Consider the following 15,936-nt stretch of genomic DNA (forward strand, 5'->3'; position numbering starts at 1 on the left):
AATAGGCGAGGAAATCAAAGTATATTACATGGCTGCTCAAAACCGGCGGCCAGAAGTGAAATTGTTCAAAAACAAAAAAAATAAAAGCCAAGTACTGAAAGCTTTAAAAAAAACAGCTATTGGTGGACCAAAGCTCTTCACTTAGCCGAGTTTCCATCCTTAGCAGGCTTCTCCTCGCCGACTTCTCGTAGCCGTTTGCAGCATCGGCCGACTTGTCCTCACTAGTCAGCTCCAACTCCTCCTTCTCCTCAACATCATCTTCCTCCTTGCCTTTAGAGTCGGAAAACGTCACGACAAGTTGGGGAGAGGGCTGGCCAGCAGCCTTGGCCTCTTCCTTGAGGCAGATATAGTTGAGGCGTTTGGTGAAGAGTTCCTCAAAATAGGTCGCTCGCCCTTCCTCAACCATCAACTTGAACGCCTCAAAGAAGTGGCTCTTCAGTCCCCTCAATCTTGTGTTCAATACAAACAACCTCCATTGGATTAGGCAGCCGAGGAGCCTTTAATTTTTCGGACAAATCCGCAATGGACTTGTAAATTCTCAATCTCAAGTTTGAAGGAGTCCACTTGGCATAAGGCTGCCTAAAGAGCTTGTTGGGACAAGGATAATTCCTCCTTTGGTTTCTTACCGGCTTTAAAGCCCTTCTTCCACTGACCAACGTTTGCATTTGCCTCATCCCGCTCCTGCTAGAGAGCCTGCCTAGCCAGTTCATCCCTTTCAAGAGCTTGGCCCAACTTGGCGATGTCCTTTTTCTGCCAGGCAGCCTTGTCGAATAGAGCCTTGAGGGTCATCTCATAATGAATCTTTTGCAGGCAAATAGTTTCCGTACTCTCATCATTCATATGAGTAATTTGGGCCCAAGCCTTATGCATCTTCTCATTCTCCTTGTCCTTCCACTTTAGGAAGGCACTGAGTCTAAGGTAGAGCTGCATTCAGACGGAGAAAAGTTAGCAAAAATAAAGTAAGAAAAATATGCTAAGTATAGAAATCGATGAGGCTGAGTAAAGTAAAAAAAGGTTACCTCGGCACTACAGTTGATCATGGGGCCAAGGAAGCCGTCATTTATTCCGCGAAACTTGTCCCGCTGCTCTTTGGGGACGACCCGTTGCATGGCCTCCCTAATTGCCTTCCGGTCGGCGCCCGTAAGCAACTGGTCGGGTAATTTCTTGTTCATCTCCTCGGCAATGTTTGTACACGGCAAAGAAAAGTGTAAGAGTGAACAAGAATGTTCATAAAAACACAAGTCAAGAGTTAAGTGAAAGTTTAACGCACCGTCCGAGAAAGATGCACGTGTTAAAAGAATGAAGGAAGGAGGGGACAAAAGTTCATCCCCTTCCTCTTCATTGCCACTGAGCTGATCCTCGTCCGACTAAAAGACAACTTTCTGCCACTCAGATTTTTCAATTACCTTGACATTCGAAGTCGAGGTTGAGCCGGTCGGTTTTGCTGGGGACGACTTACCCCTATAGTCCGCATGAACAAACTCTTCGTGGACTGATATGTCTATTTTATATAATGTTTTACCCCCGTCCCTTGGTCGTAATTGGTAGTGTTTTTGGCTCTTTAGAGCCACTTTTATTACTAATTTGTATTTTCTTGTGTTTTCGTAGTTTTGGTTGAGTTTTGTAGGGAATTGCACATTTAGAGTATTTTTCCGGGATTATTTAGAGCAACTACAAGCATTGGAGGAGCACGAACACCTTTCGTAGCCCAAGATCGGTTGGAGTCATCAACCGGTGATTAAGGGCTCGATGTAGGAGAAGTCGAGGCATTGGACCAAGTTTTAATGCCCCAAAGAGGAAATCCAAATTGGGCTAAAGAATTGAAGCCCAATCATTAGTCCAAAGAAGTGCCCAAGAGCCTCGCTCGATCAGGTAGCCCGGAGGCGCGCCCGACCGGGCGCGAGAGAAGTCTCATGAAGTAAAAAGGCGCGCCCGATCGGGCGGTGCCTATGGCCTGATCGGGCGAGTGCCTAGATTATGAAGACGAAGAAAAAGGCGCGCCCGATCGGGCGGCCATTCGCCCGATCGGGCGTGTGCTTCTGGAGGATGTTTTAGCGTCAGTTTATTTTGTTTAAGTTTAGGATTCTCTAGCTTAGTATAAATACGTTTTTGTTAAGCTAGTTTAGGGTCTTCTTTTCGACCACTCTCTCTCTTACTCTCTCTCTACTCTTTCTCTCTCTAACTTTTCTCTCTCTCTCCTCTTAAACTCTTAGTATTATTTTCTCCCTTGTTTCTCTCTCTACAACTCACTTTGGTAACAATTTCTTCCCTATTCTATTTTGTAATTTAATTTCCTTACTCTATCATGACTTGTTTAATTGCTTTGTTTAGTTTAGTTTTAATTATGTGCGAGTAGTTTAATTCTAGGGTTTATGGGGATCCATAATTAATATGAAGGGATATTTTGTTATTATTGATTATTGATATTGCATGATAATTTCTTGTTGAATTGTTTTAATTCTCTACAACTAGATTATGAATCGAGCTGATGTGATTTACATGTAGAAGTTTAGCAATATTGAATTGATGAATCGAGCAGATGTTAATTTGATATTAAAGACTATTTTCAATAAGAACCTAGATCTAATAAATTGCAAGAGCCTGTTAGATCTATGTTGATTAATAAATTGCGAGAGCCTGTTAATCATGTTATATGTGCAATATTAATTATTGATTGTTATGCTTTATCGCGGAATATTAATTATTGGTGAACCTGTGACCCTAGGCCTTCTTATTATTGATTTTCCCCCTAAACTTGTTCTCCGTAGTTTAATTCCTTTTTACAACAACAATTGGTTACTTTAATAATTTAGATTATAATTAATTAATTAGGAATAGAAAGACTAGTTTCCCTATGGATTCGACCCTACTTCCCTATCTACTTTAGTTAGAGGACTTAGGTAACACTTTTGATTAGGTGATACGACTTTAGCCTGTCAAAATTTGGCGCCGTTGCCGGGGAAACGGTTTTATTTTTATTTCTAATTATTATTAGAGTCTAGATTATTTTATTTTTTATTTTTTTATGAGTTGAAAATATCCATGATTACGCCACTACAAGAATTGTATAATTTTTATGCAGCACCTGACTAATGTTGTTGTCAATATCCTCTTTGTCATGAAAATCCTGAATGCCCTTATAGTGAGTTTTTCGTGCGTGCCCCTGATGACTTTAGAGTCTTTCCATATACATATGATCATATTCGGAAACGATTAGTTGCTAATGAAAGTTATTGGAAGGCTCTTGATGAAAAAGTCTATGAACACTATAATAATACGAATGTTATTGAGGATGAAGAACCATCGGTTATAGAATATGTGGTTGAAAAATCATTGGTTGACAAATCAGTGATTGAAAAATCATTATTTGTAGAAATGGTGGTTGAAAATTCCTTTGTTGATGATGGGGTTATTCGTGAGGGTAAAATTTTCAAGTCATTATTGGATGATAAAGACAATGACTACCTCCATGTTCGTTCTATTAATTCTAAATTTTTAGCGGAGGAAGTAGAAGGTTGTGGTGTATTTTCATCTCTCTCTTTTGATTTTTCCTTCTACCTTGAGTTCTCTTTATGTGCTCCTAACCTTTTCTTTGTAGGGATTAATGTGCTTGCAATTAAGCCCTATCTAGTGCCTAATGAAATGTTTGCAGGAGCATTTGATAAGTTACTCAAGGCGTTGAATTCCTCCGATTGAGAGGAGGAAAATGGTCGAGCGGGACCTTGATAAATTAGCGCTTTGCGGGAGGCAACCCGTATTTTATTGCTTTTTAGTGTAGTCTTTTCCTATTTTTGTGTGTTTTCTTTTTGTTTTGTTTTAGAGAGGTAAGGAGAGTGTATCTTATATTTGTGGGAGTTTCTTTTTGTGTAGATTTTGATCTAGAAGGCTGATTTAAAAGGAGAAGAACACGCTGGACTGCACTCGTATTCGATCGGGCAGAGCTCGCTCGATCGGGCGCGCGTACGCGTCAGCACACTTTGTCAACTTCGACAGGCCATAACTTTTGCGTTTCCTATCGGATTTTTGCATGTGACCTGTCATTGGAAATCTCTTCAAGTCTAGTTTTCAACCCAATTGGAATCACTGCATTATGATTTATACATCAAACGTTATGATCAGAATAGTGAACCTGACTCAAATTTGGACTTTTTCCCACTAACACTTTGTTTCTTTCTTGCCCAATTTTGTTCCAAAGAGATGCATTGCAATCCTCTAGGCTTTGGTAAAATTGATGTGGTGAAGATGATGATTAGTCACCTTGACTACTAGCTTCTCTTTAAGACAATGAGGACATTGTCTGATTTAGCTTGGGGGGAGGTTCTCGTGTTCGTATGGTACATCTTTCACCATCTCTCTTTTTATTTTTCTTTTATTTCTTTCTTAGGCTAGATTTATTGCTTTGAAAAAATAAAAAATCCAAAAATACGTTCCAATGAATTGTAAATCATGCTTCCCTGTGCCCCATATTTGAAAATTGTTTTGATTCTTGGTTATTGATGATGAACATTGTGGATAGGTTAGCCATGATTTGATATTTGATTGCTTGGATGCCCTAACATGCGTTAATTTTTCCCAACTGCTTGTGAATATAGTGCTTGACTAGTTGATTTGGTTAGGAATTGTGTGTTAGTTCCTGGTATGTCAATGAAGTTGAGTATTGGTTTTTAACTTTGAGTAATGTTTGTGTGACTCAATATTATGCACATTGAGGAGGACGAAGGCGTTCATTCTTTTAGGTGGCCTTCAGACGATATTAGATACATTTGTTCCCTTCTTGCTACCCATGTTGTTGCTTGTGCCCTTTTATTGTTTATTTAACCACATTACAAGCCTATTGAGCCCCATTGGTTACTAGTCCCAAGCTTGGCTTGGGGGAGCTTTTAGTTAGTGAGGTGAGGGAGTTGTAGTGTGCACATTATTTGCACAATGTGGGAATATAAGAAGAGTAATTTGTTCTTTGATATTGTGATTGGAAAAAAATTGAAAAGATGTTCAAAAGTTGAAATAATTCCAATGTGAGATAAAAGGAAAAAAAAGAGCAAAAGAAAAAAGAAAAATTGTTTCAATGTTCAAGTGTTCTAATTGAAGGTTGCTCAAAAGAAAAGAAACATTCAAGTTTAAAAAGAAAAAAAAAGTTCAAAGTTTGTTTCACTCAAGTTTTATAATATCATATTTGTTTGAGTGAAGTTGTAAGAGTTGAAAATATTGTAAATTTTGGTTGGTTTGTTTGGTGAATTCTTGTAGAGTTGTGTTGGAGATGTTTTGGTCATTATTTATTTTTGACCTTGGTTTTATTAGGATTTGGCTCCCTTTAAGCATGGCTTTACTCTCTCATTTTCCCAAATCTATCCTACCTTTTACCCTAGCCTTACATTACAAGCTTTGAATGTGACGGTGTAGTTTATGGGGTTGTCACGCTGAGTTTGTGTGTGTTTATTTTTGTGGGGATGGTGGAATGCATAAGGATGGAGAAAGGGTATTCATAAAAAGGTGAAAGTGTGAACAAGGTAGTATTAAGAATAAGTCGTTGGTCTTTAAAAGTTGATTACAAGCTTTCTTTATGTGATTAAATTAATGCCAATGTGATAAATGTTTGGGGGTATGTTTTGTGTATGAAACTTATTTTAATTGAACAAAGTTTCAACAAAATAATTAAGTAGGGATAAGGTCAAGGTGAAATGGTTTAGGTAAAAAAATGTATAGCCTTCTTTGCTCAGCTTATATAGGCTTAAGGGGCGTTCTATTAATTAATTTTTGATGCTTTACCTGGATTTGTGTGAATGGAATACTGAAAAAAATTAACTTAGTCACTGTTGTTAATTTTTTACAAGAGCTATATCCATTTGAAGAAATACCCAAAACTCTTTTTCAATGGCTTAAGGTGCGTTATTTTCTTTGGGAAGAAAGCATGAATGGGCCTTTGAGGGGACCACATATTAGGGACAGTAGACAAAATCACTGAACCTTTTTTTTCATAAAAGTTGAGAATAACATATTTCATAGAACTTCTATTGCTGCTTCTTCTTCATAGACATTGCAATGTACTATTAGTTATTAACAATTAAGTAACTTATTTTTGTTGTGTATGTACTTTATAACATTTTGTATAATAATATGCCAAATACGGTTTTTTTTATCCTCTCATAAGCATAGACCTTGAGACCAGAGTTATAATAATGTGCCAAATCTGTACTCTATCGTCGTGTATGCACATGATTGTTACTTTATCATGTTTGTATAATTATAATTAGTTCTTTGGTAGGGTGACCGTGTTTGCGTAAAACATTGTAGGGAAGTCCCACTGATAGACCCGGTTGATTCAAATTGGGAGACCATAACATCTATTGCTTCCATTAATGCGGAGGCTACACTCGATGTGGAAGCACAACATACAGAAGCCAGTGAGGTATAAACCTAATCAATTTAGTTTGTGATTCGTAAATAGTGGTAGTTGCTTTCTACTCATAGATGGTGGACCACATACATACCTGATAGGACAAATGATAAGACAATTTCACATAACCCACATACATACCTGATAGGACAAATGATAAACCAAGTATAAGCCAGTGAGGTATAAACCTGTGTAATGTGTTGTCAATGGATTTATTGTTTTCTGTATGTGTAGGGTGTACACGAAGATTCTGTCTCTGAGCCAAAGAAGAAGGGGAAATGGCGGAAGGGAAGGCCTGGAAGACCTCCTAAACCGGAATCTGCGAAACTAAAAGGACAACAGGTTGGTGACAATTAAGAGCTATACTTTGACAAATAATCTATGTCATAATGCATGGATGAAGTTGTACTTGTGCTTATACTTTTCTATTTTACAGTACCCAACAATGAGAGTATATCCAAAGCTAGTATGTGAGCTTGTGAACAAATTGGGCCCTGTAAGACGCAAGTGGGTAAAGAGGGCAGGTTTTGGCTCACTATTAGAGTTGAGAATAGACAAGGTACATAGACATTTTCTTGCATGGTTGCAAAGTCGGTGGGACCATGATAAGGGCATGCTGAAAATTAGAGAAGGATATGATATTCGAATCGATGCCGATATGGTGGGTTGGATCACGGGAGTGCCTTCCGGAGAAGACACATACACCTTCCCCGAAGTGGTGGGTTCTGATCGGGAGGTGAAGGAGTTGAAGGAGTACTACGACAATTACGGTGAGATGAACTACAACCACATATATAATGAATGCTTGTTGGAGACTAAGGACAAGGCAAAGTTCCTTTGACATTTCATCTTACTTACTTTTTCATGCTTGTTTTGCATGACTAAGAATAATTGGGTTTTTCCTAAGTTACTAAAGGTTGTAACGAAGGATTTTGTTACTAAACCACAGACTTGGAATTGGGCGGACTACATAGAAGGTTGGATTGTTTCCCGAGGAAAACCGGATCTCCGAGACGGGATAAAAACATCCGCTTTAGTATTTTTGGTAAATATGGCTCAAACTTATAATTCACAGTATTCTGCAATTTGTACATAAGTTATATATTTTTACCTTACCAATTTACATGTTTATGGTGACCAGATTTCATGCTTGGATCGTATTAATGTGAAAGGCAAAGGCTTAAAGTGGGACTTGAATAAGCCCCGATTGGGAGCATGGACAACGGCAGATGTTATGGCTGCCATTTTGGCAGACACGGGACCAAATGGCACTTTGGGGGCTGCTGAGGTACAGTCTTATCTCCTATGACTTACAATTAACTTGAGTACGATGTATTTTATCTACGATTTTGTAATGTATTCAACATTTACATAGGCCGTTTGCAACGTGGAATATGGTAAACCTTACCCAATAGGTGAACCATTTAAGAGACCTAATTATCGAGAGATCGTCCACTCAGAATCCGATGACGACGAGCAACGGGATGGCGCTCCGAAACAAGGGGATCTGAAATATGTCCGGAAACCGTGTCATCGTCGAGGTGTCCAAAGCCAACATGATGGTAAACTGAAATCCCAGGTAACCGTTCACACCATGATACTCGGTTTCCTTTTTGTTTGTTGCTTTTTAGAATTTGGTTCAATTACTGAGCTTTTTCTTTTAGGAGGAGACGGGTACGAGGACCACTGATTTATCCAAAAGAAAACGGCAAATCCACGGTACATCCAAGGGAATTGATGATGAGGTAACAATAACGCACAACCTGTCATTTAGCTCATTAAACATTGTGCTGCACTATACTAAAAATACCACACGTTGTTTTGTGAATAGTTGCAATTTGTTAGGTCTAGAAAAACATCAAATAGACTACAAAAAAATCAAAACAAGGACGCATCAACTCACTTATCAGCAAAACGCCATCACACAAGTCGGCCCAAAAGAATGTTGTAGAAAAAGAGCCGGAAGATGAGAATTCCATGGATTCATATGAGTTTTTACGCGGGGTTGAAAAAAGGGAACCAATAGTTGATCATCTTAGCCTCAAACTCGCTAATGGTGTTCTAGCCAAGCCTAAACCAAGGTATGGTTGTACTTAATTTTATGTGTCTCGCTTTGATTAATAGCTTCCACACACGTTATTTACAAAAAGAAGCAAATACAAATTTATTATAATCTACTCAAAAAATTAACAAGCTAGGCTCAATTACTCGTATAATTTTGTCATGCACCAATTACCATCTCATCATGTAATACACAAGTGTAAATTTGTTGTAATGTTTGTCCTAATTTGTAAGAAATAAAATCCCTTTTACTTGTACGTTGAATATTTTTTGGTCACCTAATATTAAATAACATTAATATACATACATCAGTGACAAGGACAAAGTGGTCTTCAAGGAAAGGGAAATCAGTCTAACATGGGGCACTATGTGTTCGTCATTTTCCCACAATGGGTTCATCCCACTCCAGGCCCTTCACTTCATTATTTGCCCAACCTAAATTTAAATATATAATGAATTTCAATCACCACCAACTGTCTATAATACAAATAACTCACTAAATTACATGTTTTGATGTACAGGTAATGTCTGCTCTAGCATATGTTCTCAATAACGAGAACATGGACGGAACTGAAACGGAGACATATATCATATCCCCAACTTTCTTGGTAAAGTGCGGATTCAACTAATAATAAACCTAATATTTTTGCCGATTTGTTTGTAAGTGAAACTAATATATTCAACTGGTTTGTCTATTATGTAAATCGATGATAGACGGAGGCTTTGAGCAAAGCAATTTCCAATGAAGATGATGACTGTGTTTTCTCAATGGCATATCTCCAAATGCAGCACGACGTCTTGAAAGGGATCAACTTAACCACTGTGAAAAAGGTTGTCTCGTGGATTTTCAATTCTGTTTTTCCCCTCTAACAACCTTGAAAAACAACTACTTACCTAGAAATTTTGTTCAGTTATATTTGCCAGTTTTATATGAAGATAGATGGGTAGCGTACATGCTCATTGGGGAGACCAAAGTGATGTATGTCCTTGACAGTAGAGAATCTAACTGCAAAAAATGGAACGATGACATCGTCCCTTACTTGGTACGACATCGTCCACATCTACTATAATATCATTGTAAACAAAGGTCCCACTAACATTCCTTTTCCAGCTTTCATGCAATGAAAGAATTCTGACCGAATCAAAAGTGGGAGATGCATGGAGTGCTAAAGAATGGGAAATGAAATACATAAAAGGCATTCCACCAGAGAAGTTACGGGTGGACAGTGGAATGATTTGCATGTTGTATTTACTAGGTGCTACAAGTTTCGATAACTATGAAAACTATATTGTGGTGAGCACTTCAAATCCAATTTCATATCTATTGCGACAACTATGAATATATTTCTATAACATTGTTTCAAATAATAGTTACATGGCCTTTCAACAATTATCAGTGGTAATTATGGTTGCATCCCCTTACATATGTTGGTAATTGAATACAGATATTGACTTAGGGTATCACTTTTTGTTTTCTTAATTGCAGTCTTACAGGATCAACAATGCGGAAACTTGGTATCGCAAATTCATGCTAGGGACCATACTCAACAATCGCTACAATGAAGTGCAACAATCTTTACTTGAACTTTTATGGCCAAGATCTTAGTGTACATCAAACTTGATCGGACGTTGTATATATAATGATAACGAATTCTGTCTCCCATGCTGGACTGTCTATAATTAGTAATGGTGTAGTTTGTATTTGGTGGTAGGAAAATTACTACACTTTCAAATTTTGGAACTTCCCCAACTTCACTTTTGAGATTGCAAAATGCAAAACTAATCTATGCAATACATATAATGTATATATATACATATATATACATATATATAATATTTCGTTACTGCCTTGTGGTATGAAATATTTTCATTGTTGGTTTAATTTGAATTTCCCCATTACAGTAATAGTAGAGTTTAGAATTCATGATTTTTTTTTATTTAAATACCTTAATAGTAAATTTGATACTAAAATTATTAAGATGATACTTTAGTATAAACCAATAATAACTGTTGCACATACATGTAACTAAGATGATTTACTAATGAAAACTAAAATCAATACTAATGACATACGATTCATACTACATCGCTATTAATAATTTCAAAGAAATTTTTCATACATCAACAATACATGCCTTACTAATTTTGAAAGTGCACCCATTATTATCTAATACGGGTGATGATAACAACGACATTGTTCTATCCCACACTGCAGTACTCTTATTGAACTTCTTTGACATAAATATCCTTGAACAAATATTGTTACACTAAATTCTTCCAAGTGCAGGTCGCACCTTCATCCCGTTCGACATTATCATATTGCTACCACCTTTGTAATCATTCTGGGACACTTCTGTAACATCATTGACAGCTACAACAACAAGATTGTATTTCTTTGCCAACAATCTAAGTCCATTTGATACCACATTTACAATTGTAGTCCTTTCCATCATGGAATCTCTTGTGTTACTAAAATGAAAACGACATATGCTTGAAATAGAGTCAATGACAACAACTCGATACTGTCCTATCGTTCCTATTGAGCTTTGCAAGAATTCTTCAAGCCATTGGACGGTTCCTACTAGATCATGAGGAGATTCCACCTTTTTCACTAATATTCTCTCCAACGGGTGCTGACCTTGTGTTGGTGTTGAACCAAAAACATGCGGGATCATTTCATTCATTCTAGTCGATGGAAAATGACCGACACCGATGAAGATCCTAAACCCCCCATTGACGGAGCCAACTGAGCAGCTAACATCATTTGCAAGCACAATTGTGTCTTCCCTATTCCCTCAACACCACATATCTCAGTGATGTGACTTGAACGAAACCCTCCATTCAACATATTGTCTATTGTAGAGCACCTGGTACAAGTAGTGTTCATTTTCATGAGATGAAACTACTCACAACCCTCTTATTAACATTTTTGAATATTTTCCATCTTATCACCCCCTTGACACACTTGTATATATGATTGTTACTAAAGGTAAATAGGCTGTGAACCAGTGACAAATCAAATCACATCCCTATTGCTAACAAGCATGTGAGTCTATTGTGTCTTATTCATGTATTGTATTTTTCTTTGCAAAATCAATTTATTAAATGAATTCCTACTAAATAAACACTTCCAATTCCCTCAAAAAAACAAAAAATAAAAAAACAAAACACTTGCACTACTTTTAAACATTAACAAAACGGGTTAATCAACTTTTTTTTCTAAACCGGGATAAATTCATCCAAAATTAATGCATACTACTATTTTCTTGCCATTTTTTAAACCAAATAATAGCACATACTTGATAGAAAGCAAACAACAAAAGATTGTCGTACTCCAACCTTCTACATTTTACACTAACAACTAAACCAACACTTTTTAAACAACCATACTAATATTCATACTAATAATATTATAATCAACTACTATTATGTTCATCATAAATATAATACTCTGCTATTGTCTTGAAAATAGTCTCCTAATCCATCCTATTCACCCTTCCATGATCCATCTATTCACCCTTCCATGATCCATCTATTCACCCATGTCTAAATGTTGATGATGCCAAGACTCCAACGATAAGTTGAGACCAATTAAGATGGGTACCTCTGTTGTTGATCTTCTGTAATTCGATGTTCCTGGTACATAATCACCTTTCGCCGATTTTGACATTGTGCTATCTCGTTGCCTCATGAAAGCCATTGACCCAAATGTGTCACTTATAATTTTCTGCACCATTTAAAATTACATACCATATTACACTCCTTTTATGACAAGAAAATGCAAAATACATGACTAAAATTCACTGACCTCATTTTTCTCGATTTCCTCAGGAGTAAGTTTTTGCTTCTTCTTTTGTTGTGCACCCTCTTCAGATGGATTGGATTTCCTTCCTTTGTTTGCCCTCCCCGTATGGCGCTTGTCTATAGGATCTTTTGTACAATCCTCACCTGGTAGTTCCGTAGTCTTAATAAGGTGCCTTTGGTTTTTTTTCCTTAGGCCTCAACCTACGTCTCCCAAAAACCTTTCTTTCATTCAAATCCCAACTTCCATTATTATCGATGTTCGTCCTGTCAATACCTATAGCATCCTCTAACATACTACGGATATTGAGTGTTGCTTCCTTATACATGTTGAAAGTGTCTTCATTGTGCATTGCAAGACTAGCTAGATAATTAGTCCTTCGGGATAATTCACGAAATTTCTGAACACGCACTGACTCATCTGGATCATGGTATGACACTCGAACATCCTCATACTCTCGTACAACATCCTTCCTCCATCGACTCATGACGTACTTCTCTGGAATGAATTCAATATCCTCAACCTCAAGAACTTGGATTATGTGCCTGCATAGAATTCCCCTAAACTCAAACAGCTTACACGAGCAACAAAAGTCTCCCTTCACTGTATCTATACTTAAGTTGAATGACTTCCACCTTTTCCTCCAGATTGGGGATTTTCTGATTGGCTTTGTAGAACGACACCGATCCTATGCAACCTGTCTTGTTAACATTCACATGTTTTAGACCATTACACTCCTCTTTAACCTCACTAAATTTTGCATAAGTATAGGCTTTGTGAAAGACGTACTCAACTATGATACTTTTGTCCACATCAAGGGCCTTAGTCACACAGTCAAAGTTCATGATCTTTTCCTCTTCAACTTTCTCTTTCATTGTTGCCTTGTATTGTTTCACAAATTGAGCCAACCCTACATTCAAACTCACGTATGTTTTAAAAACTCTATTCATTCCTTCACTTCGTTGTGTGGACGACATTCCAGCCCAAAATGTGCCCCTCCAATGTCCAGGAGCCCAACGATCTCTTATTTCATACGCTTCATTCATCCAAGCATTTTGTTGCAACCCAAACTTTTGTATGATAAGTTGCCAGGCCTCATCAAACTCGTCGGGATCAAGAAAGTCATGCACAGCTGCTCGTATGGCCACATCAATCTCCTTCCATTTAGCATGACTTCCAAGGCTTTTTGCAACATTCTGTAGTAAATGCCATAAACAAAGCCTATGGGAAACCTTAGGAAATACAATTTACACCACCTTTCCAATTGCCCTACACTGATCTGTCAAAATTCCAGAAGGTGGCTTGCCCATGCATTCTAGCCATTGCCTAAAAACCCACACAAATGTTTCGGAATCTTCATGTGAAATAAGGGCAGATGCAAAAACTATTGATTTGCCATGGTGATTCACCCCAACAAACGGAGCAAATGTCATACGATACCTACCAAAAATAATGACATATAAACAAGGTTATACAATCAAATCATTATAAGCTGCTTATTTCAATCCATAATTATGCTATATAACCTTTACACATTATAATTTAAACTAAAAGAATTCGAACAAATACCAATACTATTTTCACAGTAACAAAAGTAATTTTCTAGTAACATAAATTATTTTTACGTAACAAATTCTACATTTTTAAATCATACCGATTTGTTGAAAATGTGGTATCAAACGTAATTACATCACCAAAGTCTTTTCAAGAAGCCCTACTTCTAGCATCTGACCAAAATGCATTCATTAATCTCCCATCTTCATCTCTTTGTATAGCACTGTAGAATGTACTATCGAATTCCTTTTGCACACGGAAATATTCCTCCAATGCAACTGCATCCCCTTGAAACCTAGATCGACGTCTTTCAAGGTTGACAATATTCCTAATGTCCCTCATGTTGTAAGATATATTCTCATGTCCACCGCTTTCAACTAACAAGGCATTAAAAGATTTGTTAATACTTATCCCTGCCTTGTCTAAATTCATGACTCGTCCACAAGTAGGTTCATCTACACTTCTATAATTCACCATTAAACGGCTACATGATGGATCAATTGGATGATTGTGATCCAATTTACAACTACGTACCTACATCTTCCCATCCACTAAACGAGCATCAATAAACACTTTGCACCCTATGACGTTTGACCCTTTGCTCTGTTTACACCCCCCTCCCATTTTACATTTAAATCTTATTCGTTGCATCATATGGTACATTGTCTCATACTTCCCTACCCCTGTTCGAGTAACACCTTCATTCTTATACTCATCCATTAGTTTGCTAGTTTCAGTGAAGAACATAAAACCCTTTTTGAAAGCATAGTCGTGGCAAAATTGGGCATACTCTTCTCCTGATACAAAGGTCATTCTAACTTCTGGCTCATTTGCTATTCCCCGATCCTCTTCTTCAAAGTCCTTAAACACCTCGTTTAGATCAATGTTTCTTTCCGAATTGCCATCCACATTTGCCATTACACTACAACCCAACCCTGGCACAGCACAATTAAACTCATAAATCATTCCCCACTATAATTATATCATGTACATTTAATAATACATAATTATACTACTATAATTATATTCATACTAAAAAAAATTAATTTCTTACTAACATTGCTTAAATTTAAAAATTTAAGAAATTCAAGAGACAGGTACATTATACATTATTAACTACAAAAAAATAACTTCCATATTTTATCATAAATTAAACCATGGATTGGAATTCCATTGCAAAACTTTAAGCATATCTTTTCAATTATACAATTTAACCTGATCAATTGATTAAAAAAAACTAACTCTCAATGTCGCCCAATCAAGTTTTGACCTTCTTACTTCAGCTTCGATTTAACAAATGACTTGAAATTAATTCGTCATTACTATAGAAATTGTTTCTAAAAACTATAAAGACATACCTTGGTGGAGGAGGTAATATTTTTAAAGAAAAGGCGCCATTATTTCACCTTTACCGCTCCTCTCTTCTTAGGCGGGAATCGCAAAGCTTTTTGCCGCTCAACTCTCCCGCTCAACACTCTTTCTTCCTTTTTTTTACAAAGTTGACGTGTCGCCATCACATTGAATGTCTATGTGGGGCTACACATAGACTATGTCTATGTGTATCACCTCCCTAAAAAGGAAGGTTTTCACTCATTAGAAGTGTGTCTGAGTGTCTCTGACTTTAGAATTCACAAATGACAGGCTAGGAGATGCTGCATTTCTATCATCAGATGAGTAGTCAAATCGGAAGACACCTTATTCTGATGCAGACTCATAAATCGTAGTTCCTGACCATATCTCCAGTTGACTTCCTCCATGTTATAAGCAAGTTTTTAGCAACTGATTTTCTTAATCCTGCAAAAGAAGAAGAAAAAAACACTTATATTGTCAACATAAGCAACTCTTACAAATCTCTACCTTGCAGTACAGGAATAACTAATTATGAAGACTTAACATAAAAGTAGAAACAAAGGAGCCAAATATATCAACACTTCCTAATCCCTTACACTTGAGCACTTAATCATTTTCAATTCAAGTGCCAGTTAAGCTGACACTTTGATATGACCCTTGTATCAAATATGGATTGAGAAGGGTGATATTTTAGTTACCATAGGTTGAAAAGCATAACAAAAAGCCAGGAATGATGGTAATGGCTACCCTTAGCAACCTTAGGAATAAATACAGT

At 37.0% G+C, this 15,936-nt stretch overlaps 2 protein-coding genes across 2 annotated transcripts; both read right to left on the bottom strand.

Moving 5' to 3' along the window:
• Positions 1–10,722: 10,722 nt before the first annotated feature.
• On the bottom strand, positions 10,723–11,139 carry LOC145592159 (DNA repair protein XRCC3 homolog). Its single transcript, XM_081648620.1, has one exon. It carries the CDS (start codon positions 11,137–11,139, stop codon positions 10,723–10,725), a length of 417 nt encoding a protein of 138 aa, XP_081504746.1.
• Positions 11,140–11,987: 848 nt separating this feature from the next.
• On the bottom strand, positions 11,988–14,288 carry LOC145592160 (protein FAR-RED IMPAIRED RESPONSE 1-like). The gene is made up of 6 exons (XM_081648621.1): positions 13,990–14,288; positions 13,514–13,697; positions 12,873–13,453; positions 12,465–12,802; positions 12,264–12,403; positions 11,988–12,182 (listed from the first exon to the last, which is right to left on the bottom strand). Exons 1-6 carry the CDS (start codon positions 14,286–14,288, stop codon positions 11,988–11,990), a joined length of 1,737 nt encoding a protein of 578 aa, XP_081504747.1.
• Positions 14,289–15,936: the final 1,648 nt, after the last annotated feature.

Source organism: Chenopodium album, chromosome 18, assembly GCF_948465745.1.
Source record: "Chenopodium album chromosome 18, dcCheAlbu1.1, whole genome shotgun sequence".
In the NCBI taxonomy this organism is placed as follows: Eukaryota; Viridiplantae; Streptophyta; class Magnoliopsida; order Caryophyllales; family Amaranthaceae; genus Chenopodium; species Chenopodium album.